At 44.5% G+C, this 25,940-nt stretch overlaps 2 protein-coding genes across 2 annotated transcripts in view; one reads left to right on the forward strand and one right to left on the reverse strand.

The window, feature by feature from the left end:
• FBXL13 (F-box and leucine rich repeat protein 13) overlaps nucleotides 1-5,688 on the reverse strand; it is a 209,643-nt gene extending 203,955 nt beyond the window's left edge. The window contains exon 1 of the mRNA XM_043871784.1: nucleotides 5,429-5,688. Within this exon, the coding sequence (XP_043727719.1) occupies nucleotides 5,429-5,644 (216 nt within the window). The 5' untranslated portion in view covers nucleotides 5,645-5,688. The remainder of the gene's footprint in view (nucleotides 1-5,428) is intronic.
• The window catches only part of ARMC10 (armadillo repeat containing 10), a 77,276-nt gene continuing 56,982 nt past the window's right edge, over nucleotides 5,647-25,940 (forward strand). The window contains exon 1 of the mRNA XM_043873301.1: nucleotides 5,647-6,146. Coding sequence (XP_043729236.1) covers nucleotides 6,008-6,146 — 139 coding nt within the window. The 5' untranslated portion in view covers nucleotides 5,647-6,007. The remainder of the gene's footprint in view (nucleotides 6,147-25,940) is intronic.

Here is a 25,940-nt window from a genome sequence, read left to right on the forward strand (position 1 = left end):
ATGGAGTTTATTGGTCCTACACTAGAAATTCTAAAGGTAGATCCTGCTGTAGGGTGAATTTAATCCGGTGACTTACTGACGTCAGGAGAGACCTGATTTCTTTCCATTTTCCCACTCTACCTTCCTTCACCCTAAAACCATCTTCCCACGTGGACACAAGAGAATTGGCGATGGCTCCCAGGGCTACATACTTCCCCACAAACATCCAGAGATGCTAGATCTCTGTCCCAGCATTCCAACCAGCAACCTGACCTAAAATGGTTTAGATCACATCTTGCCCTCCTCCATGATCCTTGCTACCACCTGCCATAGTCACAAACATTATGACCAGGGGAACTTGAATGTGCTAGTTACCATAAGTCAATCAGGGTCCAACCCCAGAGATAAGGATAATCAGCTTCCCTGAAGCACCCAGGCTATGTGGGGAAGAGGTAGTTATGGAATAAGAATGTAAGAAATAATAGGAAGAGGGAAGTAGATGTTATGTAGGCAGCTTGTTAGTGTCCAGTATACATCTGCACCTGAGGAACATAGAAAAGAAAGGAGAAGGGATATTTACAGAAGGGTTGAGACCCACTTGCTGGGTGATAGTAAACGATATCTTTGTTCAGATAATACTTTGAGATCCAACTTGATCCCAGATTCTTGTATGAACAAGCTGGGTATATCTGATTATATTCCCAAAATGGCCATTACAATATCTCCCATCCCATGAGTTCTTTTTGGATTGTGACTTTGATACACTTCCCATTAAGAAGTGGGGTCTATGTTCCCTCCTCTTGAATCAAGGTGAAAATAATGTTATGTTGACTTCCAAGCCTAGGTCATAAATGATGATATAACTTCTACTTAGTTCTCTCTGGGGACATTTGCTCTTAGAACTGAGCCTCCATATTGTGAGGAAGTCCAAGCAGCCCATGGAGAGGCACATGGAGGAACCAAGCCTCCTGGTTCACAGACCTACCTCTGGCACCAACTTGCCAGGTATGTGAATGAACCATCTTAAAAGTGGATCTTTAACACCCTGCTGATCCACCCTAGATGGTATCACATGGAGCAGGGACAAGCTTTCCCTAAAGATCCTTGCAAGAATTTAAGATTTTTAAGCAAACTAAACCAAATGCTTCATGTTCTTTTAGGCCACGAAGTTTTGTCGTTGTGTTACACAGCAATGAATAATTGATACAGAAAACAAATGATAAATGACTGTATAGCCAGATCAAGCTTGTCATTCCATCCATCCCTAGCTACATACATTAAGATAGAAAACACACAGCCATGACTATCTTTTAACACTTTATTATGGAAAATTTCAAACATATATAAAGTAAACAATGAACCCCTATGTGCCCATCACCGAGTTTCAACAGCTGTCACCATTCTGTGATTTGTGTGATTCTTTGGGTTAAATCAACATAACATTAATTTCATCTGGATTATATGTTTCCCCATTTTCCACCTGTTCTCTATTATAATATTTTAGGTAAAATCTACATGAATTCAAACGCAGAAATCCTAGTTGTGTAATTCTGACAATGGATACACTTAAATCTCAGTCGTTTTCCAACTTCCCAGAAAGTTCCCTTGTGTAGCCTTCCAGTTAAGCCTTCTGTATCAGTCAGGATCCAGTTAGGAGACAGAAATCACACCAGTAATTTGAATAAAGAATATTTATTCTATTTTAATAACTAAATTCTAATAAATAATTTAATTCAAAGTTGTTCATATTAACAATGATTTTAAATTAATAATAATTAACATGTTAAAGAAAATAGGAAATGATAGACAAAAAGGATGAAAAGATGCAGGATTTTAATTGGAATGTATAAAAAATCAAATGGACATTCTAGAACTGAAAAATGCACTATCTGAAATTAAGAACTCATTTGATATACTTAACAGTAGACTAGACTCAGCATAAAATAGAATCTGTAAACTTGAAGACAATCAATGAAAACTATCCAAACTTAAGCACAGAGGGAAAAGAGAATGGGGGAAAAAACAGAAAAGAACAAAAGAGGCATAGGACCAAGTTAAAAAAAAAGAAAAAGCTAACATATTTATGACGGGAGTCCCAGAAGGAGAAGAGAGAATTAGGTAGAAGCAAAATTTGAAAATGATCAAGAATTCTCTAAAACAGATGAAAAATATGAATCAACTGATTAAGTAAGCCCAGTGAATCAAGTAGGATTAAAAGAAAGAAAATCAGCCTCTATTCAAAAGTTGGCAGGGAAATGATATCCTAAGGAGACAACCAGGTTTTATTCAGAACAGGTAGGTGGAGTTCAGAAGAGGTTAAATATACATGGAAATCTGTGATGAAAGATAATGTATTCCAAAACTTGCAGAAGATGGGTTTTAGAAGAGTTCTAGGCATGGAAAATTGGATCAGGTGAATAGATGGAAAGAAAACAGGTAACCAGGTTAAGGTGGGTATGTGACACTCTCTTGCACCTGCTGGTAATGTGGTAGCAGAGATGAGTGAAGGACTCCTTAGAATAATATTGTCTTAGGCAGTAGGGAGCACTTCTAAGGGCTTCCTTTCTCTGGGGGCAAAGCAGGGTGGTAGGCTGGTGTGGAAGAGATGCTCTCATCCAGAGGAGGAACCAGGGGTGCCTCCAGCAGCTGGGCAGTTTTATGGCAAGTGGAGAGGAAGGCGAGGAGAGGTTACAACTTCCCTGATCCTCAACTCAAGTCCACTTGTGCTACCTGTTCCATGGCCAACTTGGACATAGCTATGACTCAGAATGGCTTCATACTGAATCATAAATACAGTCAGCCCTCTGTATCTGCAGGTTGTTTATTCAACCAAATGTGGGTCCAAAATGACTGGGAAAAAATTCCATTGTTTCAAAAAGCAAAACTTTAATTTTCTATGTGGAGGCAATTATTTACATGGCATTTATACTGGATTAGGTACTATAAGTGATCTAGAGATGATTTATTTAGAGGTGATTTATACAGTAAGATGGAAGTAGGTTGTATGTAAATACTGTGTATGCATAGATTTTAGTATCCATGGGGGTCCTGGAACCAAAGCTGAGGATACTGAGGGATGACTGTATTACATCCTTTGAAGAGGCTCTGTCTTCTTCCCCAGCTCTGGGTGTGAGGGCAGTTTCACCCCTCCAGGCCTACTTGCATTGATGATAGTACAAAAATGGTTTCAAAAAGGAAAAATCGATGATCCAGATTTTTCAGGTTCTCCCCATGGAAACTAAAATTCATTTTCTTTATAAAAGTTTGAAATTGTGCACTATGAAGTCAGTCATGTGTTAATATATCTAACCAAGAAAAACGTTTAATAGAAAAAAAAAGATGATTCTGAGAGATAATTGTGCAAACATTCCACTTTCTGGCCCCTACCTCCTACTTTTCCAGCTCCCTCACTCAAATACTTCCTCTACCCTTTTTCATTCACCTCTTACAAACTTCCACTTTCTACCCACATATCAGTATTATGTCTTGTTCTCATATCCCATGCAGTCCTTAGAGTCCTAGGCCCATCACTTTAGGCACTCTCAAAAGCTTAGCTCCCTCCCCACTGCCCTTTCATTATACATGTGTGGCAAACTCCTATCCTGGATGAAACCAACTCTTATTTGTGTACTTAGGTCTGATTTACTGAGTGCTGCTTGAGAAAATCATGCAACTGGGAAGATAAGTAGCAAGCTTTCTACACATTTTCAAATATAATTGTATAGAGGTAAAACATGAATGAAACTCATCATAAAAAAAATTAAAACCATACAGATGTATATGGAGTAAAAGATTAGAGTTCTCCCCTAAAGCTATCCCCCAAAACATTTGCTGTTAATAGTTTGCCATATATTCTATGCATGTATTATTGTCTTATATACATACACACACATATAAAAACACACTTATATACAAATACACATATGCATACAAATATGAAGTCAGATAAGTAGCTAGATTTTAGTAGACACATTTGTTAGGTAATTTGCATTTTTGTCTTAAGGCACAGGTATATATTGTTCTACATAATATCCCATTCCCTTATTTACTATGTTCACTATGTGACAATGTTACAATGAATACACTTGTAAATCCTTCTGGTTACATGAGCAAGTATGTCTCTAAAGTGGATCCTCAGAAGTGGAAATGCTTGGTTTAAGGATATTCATATTTAACATTTTAATAAATATTTGAAAATTACCATCCCAAAAGGAGAGGGCTGTACTGAATTGCCCCCCCATCCCGACTTGCATAGGAGATTACTCCCCGAGCTGGGCTCTCAACACTGCCTTACCCTTCTTCTTTCCTTCCCTGGACTTCTAATTCTCCCTCCTTGTCTGAATAACTTAACTACTCAAAACCCCTTCTACAACCGCCATCTCCTCCCAAACATCCTCATTCTTGACAAACATTTCACCTCATATTTGTAGAGAAAATGGAAGTCACCAGAAGATAATTTTATTGGCTTCCTAACTCGGACATGGGTTTGAGTAAACACCGGGAGTTGGTGATGGACAGGGAGGCCTGGCGTGCTGCGATTCATGGGGTCGCAAAGAGTCGGACACAACTGAGCAACTGAACTGAACTGAACTGAACTCGGAGCCTACAAAGCCTATCCACCCCTTGTCCTTCTTCCTTCCTGTTACAAGGTGGGTGGGGAAGGACAGTCTTTCCTCCTTCCTTCCTGTTACAAGGTGGGTGGGGAAGGACAGTCTTTCCTCCCATTTAAGTCTTGGTTGTGTGGATCTTCCTTTCACACAAATGGCTGACTACTTTCTGGGTCAGGAAGATCCCCTGGAGAAGGAAATGGCAACTCACTCCAGTATTCTTGCCTGGAAAACCCCATGGACAGAGGAGCCTGGTGGGCTACAGTCCATGGAGTCACAAAAAGTCAGACACGACTGTGTGACTTCACTCACCTTCTATCTAAAGATCTCAGTTTCCACTCCTCAGCTAACCTCAATCTATTTTCTGCCTTCATCACTCCATTGAAAACCCACACTTACTTTGGGCCAAATCCACTACAACTTTTCAAGTCTTTATCTTAGGTGACACTATTGCCCACTTTCTTCATAAGGCCACACTCTCCTGCTTTTCTTCCTCTATCTCCAACGCATTTCATTCTCACTCCTCTAGCCCTTAGTTCCTCTTGTCCAAACCTTAAAAGCTGGAGTTTGGGGTTTCTGTCCTGAGGCCTTTTCCCCTTTCTCCCTGGGAGATGTCACTCATTCCCACCCCCCTCCCCTTTCAGCCACCATCACCCCGCTGTCTTCAACTCTGATCTGTGTGTTCAGCCCAGACCGCCGCCCTGTCCAAAGCTGACTTCATCTCTCCCCTTTTCGCTCCCCTTAACCTCCACTTCCTCTCTTCGCCAAATTCCAGTCCCTCCTCTGGGAATTCTCTGCCCCTTCTTCCCTTTTCTAACTCCGCCGCCACGTGGCTCCAGTACCTCGCAGACCTGAGGAATGTAGTTCTCCTTGAAGTATTTCCTCAGCCTGGGGCTGGCCCGGCGCAGCGAGGCCATGACCTGAGGCCCTACTGAAAAGCTGCGCTGCTCGGTGGCCCTCCCCACGCCGGGAGCAGCAAGAGCCACTCCGGAGCGAGGGGCTAGCGCGTCCCGGCGTTGCCACGGCAACCGCGCGACGTAGAAGGCGGGGCTACGCATTGCGTTGCTTCGCGCCCTCAGTGGCCTGCCGGGAAGAGAGGCGGGCCTCGGCCCCGGGCAGGGAGCTGCCTCCGGGCGTCCGGGGCGGGCCCCGGCGTGTGCTCTTGGGCGGTGCAGTGCTTGCTGCGCTTCACCCAGTCTAGATCGCCTCCAGCCGTGCCCCGCCCATTCCCCAGGAAGCCGCCGGGAAGCTTACGGGCTAAGTGGACTCTTTCACTTTTCAGCGGGGCGGTTTCTGAGAGGCGGAGCTCAGTCGCCCATTTCCTTTCTCCGGCGGCGCAATCCCGGGCGGCGGCGCCTGGACCCTCTGGCTTCGGACACTCCCGCGCCGGGCCCAGCGCTGTGCGCGGCCCCAGAGGTAGCATGGGCGGCGCCCGGGACGTGGGCTGGGTGGCGGCGGGCCTGGTCCTCGCGGCCGGCGCCTGCTACTGCTTCTACAAGCTGACGCGGGGCCGGAGACGAGGCGGCCGCAGGCTTCGGCTGCGCCCCTCGCGGTCCGCAGGTGAGGCCACGGGATCCCTGGCAGGTGGCGGGGACTGGGACTGGGGCTTTCCCTGGATGAGGGGTTGAAAAAGCTTCCCGTCATTGTGTATGATCCTTTAATGTGTTTGCTTGGAAGCTCTTGGCTTCCTTGCTGCTGCTAAGTCGCTTCAGTCGTGTCCGACTCTGTGCGACCCCACAGACGGCAGCCTATTAGGCTCCTCTGTCCCTGGGATTCTCCAGGCAAGAATACTGGAGTGGGTTGCCATTTCCTTCTCCAATGCATGCATGCACGCTAAGTCGCTTCAGTCGTGTCCGACTCTGTGCGACGCCATGGACAGCAGCCCACCAGGCTCCTCTGTCCACGGAATTCTCCAGGCAAGAATACTGGAGTGGGTTGCCGTTTCCGTCTCTATGGCTTCCCTGTTCTGGGAGTAAATAAGAACCCCAGCCAGGGAGGGAGGTTGGTGAGAAGGGCGAGGTCGGAAAGCCCAAGTGCAAAAGGTGGATCTTCCTCTTAATTGGATGAGTGTAGAGCTTGGTTCCCTACCTTCATTTCTTTTTTTCAAAATACCAGGATGGAAAATTGCTGTAACTTTCTTGCCCAAGTCTGGTGGCACAGAGGAGGATTAAGTTTCCCAGAAGTGTGTTGATTGCCTTTCGCGTTAAATCTTGCTCCTGACCTTTTTGTTACCAGAGAGTTTCTCCTGAGTGTGCGTGGGGTGTTGCCCGGCCTGCAGCGATAGGTGAAATTCTGCATGCGGTTAGCCTGGAAGAAGGGACACCTGAGGGGCAGCTCTGAGAGGAGGTACTTTGAAGTCACCGTGGTCTATGTATAAGCAAAGTTTGCGAGACAGGAGATACAGATATAGCTATGTATATCAAATCAGAATGCTTGTCTGCATGCAGGACAACCCTCTTGGTGGACAAGTGCATGATAAAGTTTGGGTCCAAAAGTTGATTGGTCCTTTCAAGATTCTAACAATTTGCTCATGTTCTGAGGGGATATTTCAGGTCATGGGAGTTGTTACAGAAATTATTAAAAAATAAAATCTGCCAACCAAGAAATTCCTCTCTACAAATGTGGGAAAGAACTAAATAGTTTTATTATCAAATAAGCATTTAACCAGATGGCTATGCACATCACGAGCAGTCTGCTAGTGGGATTGCGAAGACTGAATTCTCACCACTTTTAGTATCTACGCAGGTGCAACCTGTTTCATATTATGTAGGTACCCTCATGATAAACAGTAATTTGTCCTTAAGAGGACTTAACTGAACCATTTGCTACACATGGTTCTCTCTAAATTCACTGGTAGTGAGATGGTGTTTGTGTTAATTACTCTTATATAAAAGGAAAAAATAAGACTTGTCAGTGTCTTTATAACCATGTAGTCACAACATAGAACTAAGTACCAAGCTCAGACTCAAACGGATAAGGAGATGGGGACTCCTTCCTTGATTTTTACACTTCAAACAGATGACATCAAAGCCACTGAGAAAGACTTCTTAAGGTTGTAAACCAGCAAGAGGCTTAGCTTTCTAAAAGATGTACATTCATACTAAAAGGACAAAGGAGTTACAGTTAGAAGTTTGCTCAAGGAAATCGTCACAAAAAAGGGAGTAGGCACAAGGAGAAGAGAATCCATTTTTTAAAAGATTTGTACTTATTCTTGCTGCCAAAGCTTAATTTGTTGTCTTTGTGTCAGAGATATTTCTGTGTAAGTGTTTAGTCAGGTGACCTGAACCCAGATACCTACTAACTTATACTTACTGAAAAAGACGAAACTGACAGTCTTACTACTTCCCCAAATCATTACCATGGTCAGACAGCTTACAAAATAAGTTGTTCACAGTCCCTCCTGTTGGTCATTTATTGGACTGGAACCTGGTGGTCTATAGTCGATGATGAGAGAGTGAAAGAAGGAAAGAGGCTAATATTCCCTGGGTTACACAGCCGACTTTTGTGCTACAGGGAATCAGCCAGAAATAGAGAAAGACAGACAGACAGATAGACACGGGGACCCAAGCTCTGATGGAGCAAAGGTTTTAATCAACATGGTGTGAGCATATATACTGTCTTACAAGGTAGTTATTCTCAGCAAAGATAAAGATTAAAATTCCAGACTTAAAAAACATAAGGCGATCCATATTAAAGAGAGAGAGTTGTAAACAATCACTTTTACTGTATGGTTCGTAAGAAGGAAGAGGGTACTTACCACTGTATTGAAAAACTAACAAAGGAGATGCCTGGATTCCTCAGCCCCGGGAAAGGCTTGCCTTTCATCTTAACTCCTGAATATTCAGGAATTAATAAGGAATAGAGGATTCCTATCAGATCCAAAACAGCGCACAGGAAGCCTCCTGTTAAATGCTTCCTGACAAGTCCCCCTATTTTATTATATTTGTAAAAAAAAAAAAAAAAAGGGTCCTGATCAATTGAGTCTGGTTAATATTAACCAACCTTGTAGAAAGGCAACGATAAACAACAAATACAATTATCAAGATAATCACCAAAGTTCCAGTTCCAGACCGGATGCTGTGGGTAATACTTTGAAACCATTCTCGTGGGTCTGGCCCAGATAGTTTGTTCAGCTAAAGTTTCCAAATTAGTGGAAGAGGGCAGATGTGTAGAAGAAGTTTCAAAGATTTCCTTTTGCAGTAATTGTACATTCAGAGAGGCATTATCATGTAAATGAAATTTGATTTGTTCCCAGTTGTAGGTATTATGATTGAAATGAACAGGGGTAACACAAAATTGGCAGTTAATAGAAGTTACAGAACGTAAAGTCTTATTAAATTGTAAATTTCCTATGGCTATAACAAAAGGAACTGGGACACAGGCCTGTATAAAATATGACTGATTATTGTTATGCCCGATGTCCGAATCCCCGAGCGGGGAGAGAGAGAAGGCTTCCAAGACAATGCAACTCGCAAAAAGGGAAGTTTATTACTGTCTCGAGCCAGGGCTTTCTGCCACAAACATCACAGTGGTGCAGGGTCAGAAAAGCCCTGGCTCAAGCTTGGTACACAAATTTATAAGATATGCAAAAGCGGTTAGTAGCTGGCTTAAGCGGATTGGTTACATGTTTGCAAAGTAATTCTATCGGTACAGACTTTCGCGGGCTTTTCAGCTCTCCCTTTGTTCTTACTGGGCGCATATTGATTGGCTGGCTCCAGGTTACCTGATGGGGGTAGGGAATCTTACCATTTCGGGGGAAGCTAAAACTTAGGTCCAGGCCGCCCGTCACGGTATTAACTCTGGCAGCCTCACATTCCCCCCTGTCTTCTTGTTCCTGTAGAGGAATCCTTCTCTTCATCCTGAGCTACCATCTGATATTGCTGCCTCAATACCATAATCTGAATGGTATTTAGACGTTCTTTAATAAATGACATTAGCCGGTTTAAAATACAAGGGCCAAATGTGAGTGTTAATAATAGCACTATAAGCGGGCCCAGGAGGGTGGAAACTAAGGTGGTCAGCCAGGGGGAGCGTTGAAACCAAGACTCAAACCATCCCTGCTGGGCCTCCCGTTCCCTCTTTCGTTGCGCCAGCCCTTCTCTTACTTTTGCCATAGATTCTCTTACCACTCCTGTATGGTCTGCATAGAAACAACATTCTTCTCCCAGAGCCGCGCAGACCCCACCCTGTTGGAGAAAAATCAAGTCCAATCCTCTCCTATTCTGCAAGACCACCTCAGACAAGGAAGTCAGAGACTTCTCTAAGTGGCTGATTGATTCTTCTATGCGAGTTATATCTTCATCTATGGCGGCTCGTAGGGAAGAAAACCCTTGGCCTTGCAGAGATAGTGAAGCTATTCCTGTCCCTGCTCCTGCCAGCCCAAGACTGAACAAGGCTGCCATGGTGATCGCACTGATTGGCTCTCTCTTTTGTCTTGGCAATTCTCGGTCCCAATGTGAGTACATAACCTCTTCAGAGTGGTATAAGATTTTTGGCATTACAGCAACCAGAACACAGAATTCTTGACTCTGGTTAAAAACCTTCACATTTAAACATGGGGTTAGCCCAGTATGTGAACAAATCCACCAGCCCCCAACCTCTGGCACAATCCAATTTTTGCCATATAAGCGTAGGTTACTAATAGTCCGGGCACAGAGGGAAGTTTTATCACGTGGCACTGTGCCCAAACAGAGTCCCTGTCCCCAAACTTCATTCATTGTGAGACCAACCTTGCGTTCTTCCCATCGGCATGGGGGTGGGTTCTGGCCTGAAGATAAGTAGTAAGAGACATTGAGGCCTATGGCCTCATAGAAGGGGGGGTGAAGATTATAACAAAGCCAACAGGACTGGGTTGCATTAGGGTTGGTATGGTTTAAGACCGTAAAGGCTGCATTCACTAAGGCCCATAGGGGGTCCTGAATTGCTGAGCTAATGGTAACAGCCAGAGGGCCAGGGGTTTCTGTCAGTTTGCCTCTGAGGCTAGGGGTAGAGGAGATGTTAAATGTTCCTGGCAAGCTTGGTCTGAAGGGGGTTGGCTTGGGGGTCGCCTTGTGCCCCTGTAATGCTTTGACCAGATTGGGACCTAAACTATGTACCTGCACCGGCTCAATAACCTGTTTAATGATTAAAAGCTCGCCTGGGTAGGGGCCGGGCCAATTTACGTGGAGCTGAAAACCCCAAGTCAGTCCTGAGGTCCAGCGGTTTTCTTTCTTCGCCCGTTCCTGGTTAAATCGTACTCGTACCTGAGGCCCCTGGTGTCTACGGTCCTTGAAGGTGAAGCTAACTAGATCTCTGTTTCCGACATCCCACCTCTGGGGTCCATCACAAGAGGTCACACAACTCCAGCTCCTGCAATAATAGCTTTCTATGCCACCACAGGTTTTCCAGTTATTTTTTACATAGCCCGGGCAAGCCCAAAACCCCAACCTATGGTTTTTTATCCCATCCCTATAGTACTTATCATGGAGACCGTCCTGCTTTGCGAAGAGGCTTGAGAGGTCGAAGTTCAGGTCCGGCCACCAGGTGTTTGGAGGGTGGATTCCTGAGGTCTCATTGAGCAGCTCATGAGTTTGCCCGTCGTTGAGTTTCCATGTGATCTTAGCAGGTTGATGGGGGTTATGACTGGTCGCTCCTGGGTCTATGAGAGCTGCCATCAGCAGGAGAATTAGGAGGTCTCCCAGCGGACAAGTTTCAGTTTCAAAGGATTTGACGGGTGAGGACTCGCCTTCCATTCTGCTCGCGCTTTTTCCTGTTCTTCCGATGTGGCTTGCCGCACGTGATTGCAATGAACCCAGGGTCCAATCCCGTCGACCTTGACAGCGGTAGGAGTGGTAAGGAGAACAACATAAGGGCCTTTCCATCTAGGTTCTAATACTTTAGATTGGTGTCGTTTTACCCAAACCCAATCACCTGGGCCAATATTATGTGAGGGGAGGGCCCTCTTGTTTTGGCCCTCATGTATCTCTCGAATCAATTTCCAAACATGGTTATGCACCTTACTTAATGCTATCAGAGTTTGCTGGAATTGTCCCAAAGTAGGGGGTGGCAGATATTTTCCTTCGAAAATAGGATACACAGGAGGGGGTCTTCCATACAGAATCTCAAAAGGAGTAAGATTCAGCTTATAAGGGGTGTTACGTGCCCGAAAGAGTGCAAAGGGGAGGAGGGTCACCCAGTCCCCGCCAGTCTCTATTGCCAACTTTGTCAAAGTTTCTTTTAGGGTCCGATTCATTCTCTCAACCTGTCCTGAGCTCTGGGGATTATATTCGCAATGTAACTTCCATTTCGTCCCCAGAGCTTGGGCCAGCCCTTGTACAATCTGGCTCACAAAGGCAGGTCCATTATCAGAGCCCATAGTCACTGGCAGCCCATACCTAGGCACTATCTCCTCTAAGATCTTTTTAGCAACCACTATTGCTGTCTCTCCCTTAGTGGGGAAAGCTTCCACCCACCCCGAGAAGGTATCTACCAGTACCAACAGATAGCGGTACCCATACTTGCCTGGCCTTACCTCGGTGAAATCTATCTCCCAATGTTGCCCTGGCTTTTCCCCTCGGTACCTCGTTCCCGAGTGCTGCTTCTTCTCTGCCCTCATCAGCTGGCACGCTTTGCAGGCTTGAATTATCTCTCGTACAGTTACATTTTGACGAGGGAACCTCAGGCAGGCCATCTGGAGAAGTGTTAGGGTCTTTTTTTCTCCCAAGTGTGTAGTTGTGTGCAGGTGTTCACACAGGTGACGACCCAGGGAGGCAGGCAAGATCAGGTTGTTGTTTTGGTCTCGGTACCATCCATCTTGGTCATCTTTCTGGAGGGTGGTATCCTTGTTGATCCAGGCGAGATCGGGGAGGGAATATTCGGGAACTGGTGGCAAGGTCCCCATACCAGGGGGTGGAAGTCCCACGGCTAATATGGGGGCGGCATAGTCCCGGCTAGCCGCTTCTCGAGCGGCCGCATCAGCAGCACGATTGCCCAGCGCCTTAGGGTCTTCTCCCTTCTGGTGACCGGGGACATGTACTATAGCTACTGCCCGGGGTAGTTGGACAGCTTCCAAGAGCCTGCGAATCTCAGGCAGATTTTTGACCTCTTTTCCCTCAGCTGTCCGAAATCCCCTTTCTTGGTATATGGGACCTTGAATATGGGCAGTGCTGAAAGCATATCGGCTGTCAGTAAAAATGGTGACTCTCTTCCCTTTGGCTTGCTCCAGAGCCTGTATTAGGGCAATCAATTCTGCTTTTTGTGCAGAAGTGTTTGGGGGTAGTGTCTCAGCCCATATCGTCTGCCCTGAATCATCAACTATGGCTGCTCCCGCCTTCCTTTGCCCATCTTTCACATAACTGCTCCCATCGGTGAACCATACTAGCTCACTGTTGCTTAGGGGTACATCAGTTAAGTCTTTTCGTGCCGCCAGGGCCTCAGCCAGTATCTCACTGCAATCATGGAGAGGGCTGTCCTTCTCTGGGTTGGGTAGGAGCGTGGCCGGATTTAGGAAGCAAGGGGTCTGAAAACGCACCCGTGGGGCATCGAGCAGCAAGGCCTGGTAGTGTGTCAAGCGGGCATTGGAGATCCACTTACCCGGCGGCTGCTTTAAAACCCCTTCCACGGCGTGGGGGGTGTAAACCGAGAGTTGCTGTCCATACGTCAACTTGTCAGCGTCGCGGACGAGGAGGGCTGTAGCTGCAATGATGCGAAGGCAAGGGGGCCACCCAGCGGCCACCGGGTCTAATCGCTTCGAAAGGTATGCTACCGGCCGCTTCCATGGTCCCCATTGTTGAGTCAAGACCCCCTTTCCTATTCCTTGCTTTTCATCTATAAACAGCTGGAATGGCTTATTTGGGTTAGGCAGGGCAAGGGCTGGGGCTTCTAGTAGGGCCCGTCTGAGTGTCTGGAAAGCCTGTTTCATTGGCTCAGTCCAAGTCCACTTTGGGGTCTCTTTACTTCCCTCATATAAGGGCCGGGCCTTCTCAGCAAACCCCATAATCCACAGTCTGCAATATCCAACAGTCCCCAGAAACTCTCTCACCTGGCGGGGGTTTTTGGGCTCTGGTATCTGCAATATTGTTTCTTTCATGGCCTGGGTTAGCCACCTTTGCCCCTGCCTGATCTTATACCCCAAATAGGTGACCTCTTGCCGGGCTATTTGTGCCTTCTTTGCGCTAGCGCGATACCCCAAGATGCCTAGGGTCTGTAATAGGTCCCCAGTGGCACGGCTGCAAGCTTCCTCTGTGGTTCCAGCCAACATAAGGTCATCTACATATTGTAGCAGAATGACCTCTGGGTGGCAAGCCCGATATTCGTAGAGGTCCTCACTCAGAGCCTCATTAAACAAGGTAGGGGAGTTCTTGAACCCCTGTGGGAGGCGGGTCCAAGTTAATTGTACTACTGGTTGGCCCTCCTCCTCAGTCCACTCAAAGGCAAATATCTCTTGGCTCTGGACTGCCAGGGGTAGGCTGAAAAAGGCATCCTTCAAGTCCAGCACAGTGTACCAAGTGTACTCAGGCAGTAAACTGCTCAGGAGGGTATACGGGTTAGGGACAGTTGGGTGTATGTCACTCACCCGTTTGTTGACTTCTCGCAGGTCTTGGACAGGTCTGTAATCTGTCCCCCCTAGCTTCTTCACCGGCAGTAAGGGGGTGTTCCAAGGGGATCGGCATCGCCTGAGAATTCCGGCCTCCATGAGCCGTCGAATGTGGGGAGTGATCCCCCGCCGAGCTTCTTGGCTCATAGGGTACTGTCTCACCCTCACAGGAACTGCCTCGGCCTTTAGCTCGATGACGACCGGATGTCTCTGTTTAGCTAGTCCCATTCCTGCTGTTTCTGCCCAGGCCAATGGATATTTATGGACCCACGGTTGTACATCTAGTGCTATGGTCTCTGAGGGCTTAGGCGCAAAAAGTCTGTATTCATCCCTTAAGGCTAGGGACAAGACATGTATCGGTTGTCCAAGTCCATCCGTGACTGACATTCCCCCTGGGTCAAAATGGATCTGAGCATTAACTTTAGTCAACAAGTCTCTTCCAAGTAGAGGGGCTGGGCATTCTGGTATCACCAAAAACGAATGGGACACCTGGTGGGTCCCTAGATTTACTTTCCGTTCTGTGGTCCAACAATATCTTTTTGTCCCCGTGGCTCCTTGCACTAAGCTGGCTTTCTTAGACATTGGTCCCAGTTTTTGATTTAAAACAGAGTGTTGGGCGCCAGTATCCACCATGAAGCCAACGGGTTTCCCCTCCACATGTATGGTTACCCAGGACTCGGGGAGGGGTGCCGAGTCTCGACTCCCCTAGTCACTGTCTTCCCCCGCATATAGAACTCGAGTTCCGGGGGGGATTTTCTCTCTCTGGGTCATTCCTCTCCTTGAGTCCCTCTTAGGGCACTCGTTTTTCCAGTGCCCCTGTTCTTTGCAGTAGGCGCACTGATCCTTCTTTAGGGCCTGCCTTTTTGGTTTTTCTTTTTCTCCCGTCCGGGGGTCTCGAGGTTCCCTCAATTCTGTTCCGGCCTTTAACCCCGCAAAAAGAATCTGGGCTAGCTCCTTCTGGTTCTTCCGGTTTTCCCTCGCCCTATGTTCCCTCTCTTCTTTCCTGATCTTTTCCGCTAATTCCCTTTCCTCCCGCCGAATTCGCTCTTCCCTTTCTTCTGGGGTCTCCCTATTATTGAATACCTTTTCAGCTACTTTCAGTAAATCCTGTATTGTCTGTTCTCCCAATCCCTCTACCTTTTGTAATTTCTTCCTAATATCTGGGGCTGCCTGATTCACAAACGCTAACAAAACTGCAGCGCGTGACTCCTCAGCCTGGGGGTCCATAGGTGTATATTGCCTGAAAGCTTCCATCAGCCTCTCTAGGAAGGCTGCCGGGCTTTCAGTGGGCTCTTGCCTTACTAAATTTACCTTTGCCAGATTTGTCGGCTTTCTTGCTGCAGCCCGCAGGCCAGCCATTAGAGTCTGGCGGTACACTCGGAGACGCTCCCTACCTTCCACCCGCTCAAAATCCCAGTTAGGCCGCAACAGAGGAAACCCCTCGTCCACAAGATGAGGCTGGGCGGTTGGCCTCCCGTCGACCCCTGGTACCCGTTTCCGCGCCTCTGCCAGAATTCGCTCCCGTTCTTCCGTGGTGAAGAGCACCTGCAACAGCTGCTGACAATCATCCCAGGTGGGATTATGAGTAAACAAAATGGAATCTAAGAGGTCAATGAGGCCTTGGGGCTTCTCTGAGAAAGGAGGGTTTTGGGTCTTCCAATTGTACAGGTCACTCGTGGAAAAGGGCCAGTACTGATAGGTTCGCTCTCCGTCCGGGTTAGTTGGTCCCACTCGGACGGGGAGCGCCTGAACAGTGGATGAAGGTAACTCTGGGTCCCCAGGGTCTTGCTTACCCCTATCTCCCTTAGTTTTCCCCCGGGTCCCCAATGCCGGTCCCCCCTCACGGTCGGTTCCCGTTGGCCCTCTTAATCCTCTCGGTTCACCTGTGGGAGCTTCTCTCCTCGGAGGGGATTGCAAGGAGGGCACATATGGCGGAGGCCTTATCTCCGTTTCTAGATCTATCAGGTTTGGATAAGATGATTCCTGAAGGACTGGTTTTGGGTCCTCTTTCTTTTTGGTTTCCTCCGGGGGGGTCTCCATCACCAGGACCTGTGAACTGGAGGAACTAGGAAGTTTGTAAACAAAAGGTTTTAACCATTTAGGCGGATTTTCTACTAGATCCTGCCAGACCATGACATAGGGGACTTGACTCGGATGGCCCCAGGGATCAGGAGCCATAATCTTCTCCTTCACAGCCTGTATGATGGACGGTTGAAAGGTGCCTTCCGGAGGCCATCCAACCTGAAAGGCGGGCCACTCTGCAGAACAAAGAGTTATTAATTTACCTTTTTTGACTAGCAAAGACAAGTCATGGGCCCTGGCCCTGACATCCGAAAAATGGTCAGTCATGAGAGAAAGTGGGGTAGATTCTCCCTGCCCCATGGTCAAAGAATAAACGGTAAGGAAGAGAGAGAATAAGTCAGAAGTGAGAAAGAACGATGCACCAGAAGAGAACGAGACTAGAGACAATGCCGGCACACACACAAAAACACGGAGAGCCAAAGACAAACACACGGACAAACAAACGTCGGCCGACGACACAGCGCTGGGTTTTCGGGCCCCCTGAATTTTCTTGCCTCCCGGTAGCAGATTCACCTTACCGAATGACGTCCGCTGTTCACCAGGCTCGGGGTCGGGAGAGGAACTTTCCTTCCCGCGGAGTCGGCTGCCCCCCAGCGCGTCCGCTGGCCTTGGCCTTACGCCGGCTTGCTCCCCCTTTATAAAAAGCCTTCTCGCGGAGTCGGCTGCCCCCCAGCGCGTCCGCTGGCCTTGGCCTTACGCCGGCTTGCTCCCCCTTTATAAAAAAGCCTTCTCGCGGAGTCGGCTGCCCCCCAGCGCGTCCGCTGGCCTTGGCCTTACGCCGGCTTGCTCCCCCTGCTTCCTGAGCACCGGTGTTATTATTTATCCTTCCCCTTTGTCCTGTAAGCGTTCTCTTCTCCCTGTCAAGGGATCCCGGACGAGCCCCCAAATGTTATGCCCGATGTCCGAATCCCCGAGCGGGGAGAGAGAGAAGGCTTCCAAGACAATGCAACTCGCAAAAAGGGAAGTTTATTACTGTCTCGAGCCAGGGCTTTCTGCCACAAACATCACAGTGGTGCAGGGTCAGAAAAGCCCTGGCTCAAGCTTGGTACACAAATTTATAAGATATGCAAAAGCGGTTAGTAGCTGGCTTAAGCGGATTGGTTACATGTTTGCAAAGTAATTCTATCGGTACAGACTTTCGCGGGCTTTTCAGCTCTCCCTTTGTTCTTACTGGGCGCATATTGATTGGCTGGCTCCAGGTTACCTGATGGGGGTAGGGAATCTTACCATTTCGGGGGAAGCTAAAACTTAGGTCCAGGCCGCCCGTCACGGTATTAACTCTGGCAGCCTCACAATTATAGCGAAAGAAATAGTTACTATGACCACGACTGGTCCCTGTGAAATGTCCGGTCTAAGTCCCAAGTTCTTCGGTGCTGGCAGCAAGTTTCCATATGTCCCATTGTTCAGGCCCAATTTGTTTATCAAGGACGATTTGAGGAGGTGGAGTGGATGCCATTCCACAGTCAAGCCAGCCAAGAAGTCCTTTGTCATGGTAATGTTTCATTTGTAACCTTTTAAATAATGTTTTTTGTTCTTTCCCTAAAGTTTCAGTAGTGTAAACATGGTTTACATACAAAGGGCAGCAATGTCCAAAAGTCTTCTTTTGGAGGCAGGACGAAAGCTCAAGTTTGTCGACTAACGTTAAAGCATAATTTTGCTGGGCCCAAGCACAGTGAAAGGACTTCATAACCTAAAGAAATGTTAATTAGTTTTCCCTCCTCCCCAGGGTGTGAGGGTTCCAGGGAGGGGGTATATGGGTGGAGTCATTAGTTGATATGATCGGTCTTTTCTCCGTCCATTTTATGACCTATAATAAAGGGAGGTTGGGTAAGAAAGCCCAGTCAAGTTTGGGAGGCACAGGCTAGCAGGCTGAGCATTGTCAGGAAAGTGTATTCAGGACTCCAAGGCATTCCCTGTTGAGAGACCAAATTTTCAGCTTGATTAGTAAGGGGTTTTTTTTTGTCTTTTTTTTTTTAATAAATTTTTCAGACACTCAGTCGTGTCTGACTTTTTAACGACCCATGGACCGTTGCCCGCCAGGCTCATCTGTCCATGGGATTCTCCAGGCAAGAATACAGGAGTGGGTTGCCATTTCCTACTCCATAGTAAGGGTTTTTATCTGTCCTCAAGAGGGGAGGTCATAGGATTGATGCTGTCAAGGGCAGTGCTTCCTGGAGATCTTTAGAGCCGCCATGGCCCGTATTGGAATTTCTTCCTCCTGGGGTTCTTGTTGTTTCATCTTCATTTTGAATGTCGGGGGCCCCCTTGGGTCAAATCTTTCGGAGAGGAAGCCATGTGAGTTCATTGGATCCATCTGGGGAAATACAAGCATATCCCTTTCCCTGTAAGATTAGTTTCCCAGATTTCCATTGTTTATTGAACCCGTCTTGATACCAAATGGGCAGAGGAAGAGAAGTGTCCTTTAATTCCTTCGAAAATGTCTTTCTGGCCTTGTTAAAATATTTCCCTGTGGTAGGTTTAAAAAATTTAAAACAAATAAAGCTGTATTAACAATAGTTACAGGTTTAGAAAATATCTTATGTTGGAATCTAGTAAAGTCTGCTTTAGATAAGGAAGACAGTAGTGTTCCTGTGTATTCCCCCTTCTTTAATTTTTTTATTTGTAACTTTAGTGATGTGTTCGTTCGACAGTGTCTTGTGTCTGTGGATTATTAGGAATACCTGTAATATATTTAATAGAAAAAGATTTTAAAAATTGTTTAAAGTGTCTAGAAATATAGGCAGGGCCATTGTCTGTTTTAATAGAACTAGGAGTTTATGGTGGAGGTTTCTATATTTTTTAATAAAAAAAACAATGTATAGAGTCAGAGACTATATTAATGGGGTAAGGATGTAGGCAAATAACTTGAATTCATTTTGTTGAGCAGAATGAAATTTAGTATAAAAGACTTTATATTTTTTAAGAGACTAGAATGAAGCTTTGGTGTTTTTAGTCCCATCTATATAAAAGAAATGCAAGAAATAATAAATTTTTTAGAAAAGCTATTTGGAAATCAGTAGAAGTTTGCAATGTGTTCTCAAATTGAGATTTATCATATATAACTACTAGCAATCTGCTAATTAGAGAAAGGAAATGTCTCAAAACTCAGATAGCACCCCGGCCCCTCACCCACAACATGCATTTTGAGATAACCTTGGCACCAGGTGAGTTGTCCCAGGCCATAAAATGATTGACATGAATCTTGAAGAAAGGCAGATTACCATACAAATAGTTTTGTTTACATAGATTAGGGGAACAATATCTGAGTATAACATACTGGCTTGTCAAGTAGGTTCTGAGCCATTAGGCGGAACCGACTTGAAGACAGAGTCTGGGGTAAATGTATAGCATATTAACATAGCTTAAGACAAACACTTCCATAAGAAAAATGCATTGGTTAACTAAGGGTTTGAGAATAGTTAACTTCAAGTGAAACCAGGTGTCATTATGGCAACACAATATTTTAAGAGAAACCTCCTTTTAAATTTGTAGAGAAGGAAAAAAAAAAGAAATATCGCTAGTTTGTTTCCTCCTGCCACTTAAGAGAGATAAAAATGTCTGACACTTGCAGCCTATTTTCTCCATTTGGAGACCCCTGGCCTTCCTGCCTGTTAAGTCAAACTAGATTGGCCAAGTAAAAGACTGAAGGTTTGTGGGGGCAGGGGCCCAAAAAGTCTGGTAGGTATTCTAGAGGGGACTGCTTGAGGGTAAAGGAGAACGTCATTTAGGGCTGGTATATCGACGGCAGCACTGCCAGATGTTGAGGGTTTGAGGGAAAAGATGGAATTTGCCCCTGGTTTTTGTTGAAGGGGATCTGGGGGGGTCTCCTGCTTGGAGTTTTCTGGAATAGGTTTTCCTTCAATGTCAAATTTAGATTTACATTCTTTGGCCTAATGCATTTTTCTATGGCAACGGGGGCAGACTTTTGGAGGTTTTTTTTTTTTTTTTTTAAACTTTTCTTAGGGAAGTCCCTTTTTAAATGGTTTTTATCTCCACATGTAAAGCATCCTCTATTTTCCTTTTCTTAAGGCAGCAGCCATTTTTCAGCTAGCATTTACATCTTTTGAGTTTCTGATCTTATATTGTGACAAGCCTTCAAATAATCAAAACTAGTCCCTGTCTCACGAATTGAGGCTATAGCCCTTTGACATTCCTGATTTGCATTTTCATAAACAAGTAATTTTTTTCGTTGTCTTTTAGCTTTTTTCTTTCTTTCTTTTTTTAATTACACTATGGGCTTAAGGGAGTCGTTGCCAGAATCATTAGGTTCTATCAAGGGAGAGACTTTGGGATTTGTGCCCGCTGGCAGGGGAGGAGCACTTGGAGCAACTGGGGCAGGGTTAGTGGGAAAATTCTGCAATATCTTATGTTGTTCTAATTGGGCCTTTTGTAAGGCTTCATCGTTTAATTCATATTCATGTACTAAGTGTTCTGCTTGTTGCTGAATATCAGGAGGGCTAGAATTACCTTGGAATGGCAGAATCACAGCTTCAGTGAGAGCCCATAGGGGCCAGAAATCTATCAGAATATTTTTCTCTGTCTGACGGCTCGTTCAACATTCTCTTTGACCTGATGCCAAATTTCTAAATCAAAACTACCTTCATCAGGGAACCAAGGGATACATTCAACCACTGTCTGAAGGCAAGCCTCTATTCACTGGTGTGAAACCGAAAATCCTTGAACTTTAAATAAGTGATGAAGTAAAGTAGAAAAGTGAGGGGGCTTTCCAGCCGATTGACCCATGTCTTAGTACTTACCGGCCTCAATAGACCCTCTGGGGTCACTCCGTCTGAATCTGCCATGTGTACCAGAGTCCCTCTTCGGGCGCCACTTGTTGGTCCTTTATTGGAAAACCTGGTGGTCCGGGGTCGATGGTGAGAGAGTGAAAGAAGGAAAGAGGCTAATATTCCCTGGGTTACACAGCCGGCTTTCACACTCCAGGGAATCAGCCAGAAATAAAGAGAGAAAGACAGACAGACAGATAGACACGGGGACCCAAGCTCTGATGGAGCAAAGGTGTTTTAATCAACATGGTGTGAGCATATATACTGTCTTACAAGGTAGTTATTCTCAGCAAAGATAAAGATTAAAATTCCAGACTTAAAAAACATAAGGCGATCCATATTAAAGAGAGAGAGTTGTAAACAATCACTTTTACCGTATGGTTCGTAAGAAGGAAGAGGGTACTTACCACCGTATTGAAAAACTATCGAAGGAGATGCCTGGATTCCTCAGCCCAGGGAAAGGCTTGCCTTTCATCTTAACTCCTGAATATTCAGGAATTAATAAGGAACAGAGGATTCCTGACAGATCCAAAACAGCACACAGGAAGCCTCCTGTTAAATGCTTCCTGACACCCTTCCTGAAGCTATTTTTTTTTTCCTTTGAAGAAGATTTAAGAAATACCCATTTTGTCAGAATCATCCTTATATTTTGCATGGTTATCTTTTTTTTAATTGAAATAAACATTGTATTAGTGTTAGATAAACAGCAAAATGATTTTAAATTTATTTGAATTGCAAAATGATCTCCATAAGTTTAGTTGACATCTGTCACCACAAATTTTCTTCTAATGAGAGCTTTTAAGATTTATTCTCTTAGCAACTTTCAAGTATACAACACAGTATTATTAACTATAGTCACCAAGCTCTTTATTACTATAAGTACTTATTGCCCTTATAACTGGAAGTTTGTACACTTTGACCAAAATCTTCCCATTTCCTTCGGCCCTCAGCCCCTGGCAACCACCATGACACTCTCTGTTTCTATGAGTTAAGAGTGTTTTTTTTTTATATTCCACATCAAAGTGAGATAATTCTGTACTTGTCTTTCATTTGTTTGACTTATTTCAGTGGACATCATGCCCTCAGGGTCCATCCATGTTGTCATAGTGGCAGGATTTCCATCTTTCTTTTGGCTGAATAACATGCCATTGTATGTATGTGCGAGTGTGTGTGAGTGAGTGTGTTACCATGTTTTATGTATATATTCGTCCATCGATTGACACAGAGGTTGTTTCCCTGTCTTGACTATTGTAAATAATGCTATAGTGAACATTGGGGTGCAAATATCTTTTCAAGGTAGAGGTTTTGTGGAATCATGAAGTGGAATTGTTAGATCATGTGATAGTTCTATTTTTAATTTTTTGAGGAACCTCCATATTTTCCATAGTGGTTGGAAATTTGCTTTCCCACCAACAGTGCACAAGCATTCTCTTTTCTTTACATCCTCACCAGCATGTGTTTTGTCCTTTGAAGAAAGCCATTCTGACAGGTATGAGGTGATAGGTAACTGTGGTTTTGGTTTGCATTTCCCTGAAGATTAGTGATGTTGAACCCCTTTAAATGTACTTCCTGGTCGTTTGAATGTCTTTCAAAAAAGATCCATTCAGAACCTCTCCCCATTTTGTAATCAGATTGCTTCCTTTTGTTTTTTCTTACTGAGTTACATGAAGATTTTAAGTATATTTTAGGTATTAACCATGTATCAGATACATGATTTGCAAATGTTTTCTCCAATTTCATAGGTTGCCTTTTCATTTTGTTAACGGCTTCCTTTGCTGTACAGAAGATTTTTTAATGTAATTCCACTTGTTTATTTTCCTTTTGTTGCTTCTGCTGCTGTTGTTTAGTTGCTAAGTTATGTCTGACTCTTTTGTGACCCATGGACTGTAGGCCACCAGGCTCCTCTGTCCATGAGATTTCCCAGACAAGAATGGAGTAGGTTGTTATTTCCTTCAGGGGTTCTTCCCAACCCAGAGATCAAAACCACTTTTCCTGCATCAACAGGCAGATTCTTTACCAATGAGTCACCAGGGAAACCCTTTGTTGCTTCTATTTTTTGGTCAAATTCAAAAAATCATGTTAAGACCAGTGTTAAGAAGCTTACCGTCTATGTTTTTTAGGAGTTTTAAGTTTTCAGGTCTTATATTCAAGGCTTTGATCCATTATGAGTTGACTTTGTGTATTGTGTAAGATAATGGTCCAGTTTGATTATTTTGCATGTAGCTGTCTAGTTTGCCAAGCACCATTTATTGAAGAGACTGTTCTTTCCCCAGGTATATTACTGGCTCCTTTATCATAAATTAATTGATCATATACATGAGGGTTTATTTCTGGGCTGTCTGTTCTATTCTGTTGATCTTTGTGTCTCTCTCCCCTGCCCCAGTACCATACTGTTTTGAGTACTATAACTTTGTAGTATATTTTGAATTCAGGAAGCATGATGTTTCCAGTTTTCGTCTTAACATTACTTTGACTATTTGCGATTTTTTTTAGTTCCATAAAGATTTGGGGTTGTTTTATTTCTGGAAAATTGGCATTGGAATTTTGATACCTCTTGCTTCCTTGGTGGCTCAGATGGTAAAGTATCCTTCTGTAATGCAGGAGACCTGGATTAGATCCTTGGGTCAGGAAGATCCCCTGGAGAAGGAAATGGCAGCCCACTCCAGTATTCTTGCTTGGAGAATTCTATGGACAGAGGAGCCTGGTGGGCTACAGTCCATGGGGTTGCAAAGTATTGGACATGACTGAGCAACTAACACACTTTGGGTGGTATGGACATTTTAGCAATAATAAATCTTCCTACCCCTGAGCATAAGTATGTTTGCATTTATTTGTATCATCTTCCATTTTTTCCATCAGTGTCTTATAGTTTTTGGTGTACAAGTGTGTCACCTCCTTGATTAAATTTATTCCTGGATATTTTTTTCTTTTTGATGCCATTACAAATGGGGTTGTTTTCTTAATTTCTCTTTTTTATAATTTGTTTTTGTGCAGCTGATTTATTTTTCAATTTTTATTTATTTGTTTGTTCATTTTTGGCTGTGTTTGGTCTCCCTTGCTCTGTGCAGGCTTTCTCTAGTTGTGGTGAGCAGGGGCTACTCTCTAGTCGCAGTGCACAGGCTTCTCATTGTGGTTGCTGCTCTTGTTGCAGAGCACAGGCTCTAGGAGTGTGTAGGCTTCAGTAGTTGCAGTGCACAGGCTTACTTGCTCTGTGGCATGTGGAATCCTCCAGGACCAGGGATCAAACCCATGTCCCTTGCATTGGCAGGCAGACTCTCATCCACTGCACCACCAGGAAAGTCCACAACTGATTTTTTTTTTTTTTTAATATTGAATTTGTATCTTGCAACTTTGCAGAATCCGTTTATTGGTTCTAGCAGTTTTTTAGTGGAGTCTTCAGAGTTTTCTCTGTATGTCATCTGTAAATAAAGTTTTACTTCTTGCTTTCTGATTTGGATGCCTTTTATTTATTTTTCTTATTGAGTTGCCCTGGCTAGGACTTCCAGTACTATGCTGAATAAAAGTGATGAGAGTGGGCCTACTTGTCTCGTTTCTCAGAAAGCTTTCAGTTTTTCACTGCTGAGTATGATGTTAACTGTGGGCTTTTCATATATGACCTTTATTATGTTGAGGTACATTCCCTCTATGGGGCTTCCTTGGTGGATCAGTGGCAAAGAATCTGCCTGTTTAATGCAGGAGAAGCGGGTTTGATCCCTTAGTAGGGAAGATCCCCTGGAGAAGGAAATGACAACCTACTCCAGTATTCTTGCCTGCAAAATCCCGTGGACAGAGGAGCTTTGCAGGCTCCAGTCCATGGGGTTGCAAAAGAGATATGACTTAGTGACTAAACACCAACGGCAACATTATCTCTGTACCCACTGTCGAGAGTTTTTATCAGGAGTGAATGTTAGATATTGTCAAATGCTTTTTCTCCATCTGCTGAGATAATTATGTGATTTTTATTCATTTTATTACTGTGATGTAACACAGTATTGATTTGCAGATATTGAACCACTCTTGCATATCAGGAATAAATCCCACTTGATCATTGTGTAGATCCTTTAATGTGTTCACTGATATTCTGTTGAGAATTTCTGCATCTATATTCTGAGTATGTCGACCTGTAATTTTCTTTCCTTGTGGTGTCTTTGTCTGATTTTGGTATCAGGGTAATACTGGCCTTGTAAAATAAGTTTGAAAGTGTTCTCTTCTACTTTTTTGGAAGAGTTTGAGAAGGACTTGTATTATTTCTTCTTTAAATTTTTGGTAGAACTCACCAGTGAATCCATCTGGTCCTGAACTTCTGTTTTTAAGGCAAGTTTTTGATTACAGATTCAGTTTCCTTACTGGTAATTGTTCTGTTCAGATTTTCCATTTCTTCATGATTCAGTTTTGGTGAGTTTTATGTTTCCAGAAATGTATCTCTTTCTTCTAGGTTGTCCAGTTTGCTGGTGTGTGATAGTTCTTAGTAGTCTCTTAACGATCCTTTGCATCCTGTGGTATCGGTCGTAATGTCTCCTCTTTCTGTTCTTGTTTGAGTCCTCTCTTTTTCTTGGTAAGCCTAGCTAAAGGTTTGTTTATTTTATCTTAAAAAAAAAAAAAAGCAGCTCTTGGTTTCATTGATCTTTCCTGTTGCCTTTCTTGTCTCTATTTCGTTCACTTCTGCTCAGAAATTTGTTATTTTCTTCCTTCGTCTAACGTTGGACATTGTTGTTTGTTTTTCTGGTTCCTTGAGGAGCAGTAAAGTTCGGTTGTTTGACATCTGTCTTGTTTCTTATGTAGGCATTTATTGCTATGAAATTCCCTCTGAGAACTGGCTTTGGTATATCCCATATATTTTGGTATGTTGTATTTCCATTTTATTGCTTTATTTATTTTAATTTATTTTTAATTGGAGAATAATCAGTTTATAGT

This window comes from Cervus elaphus, chromosome 18, assembly GCF_910594005.1.
Source record: "Cervus elaphus chromosome 18, mCerEla1.1, whole genome shotgun sequence".
Lineage (NCBI taxonomy): Eukaryota > Metazoa > Chordata > Mammalia > Artiodactyla > Cervidae > Cervus > Cervus elaphus.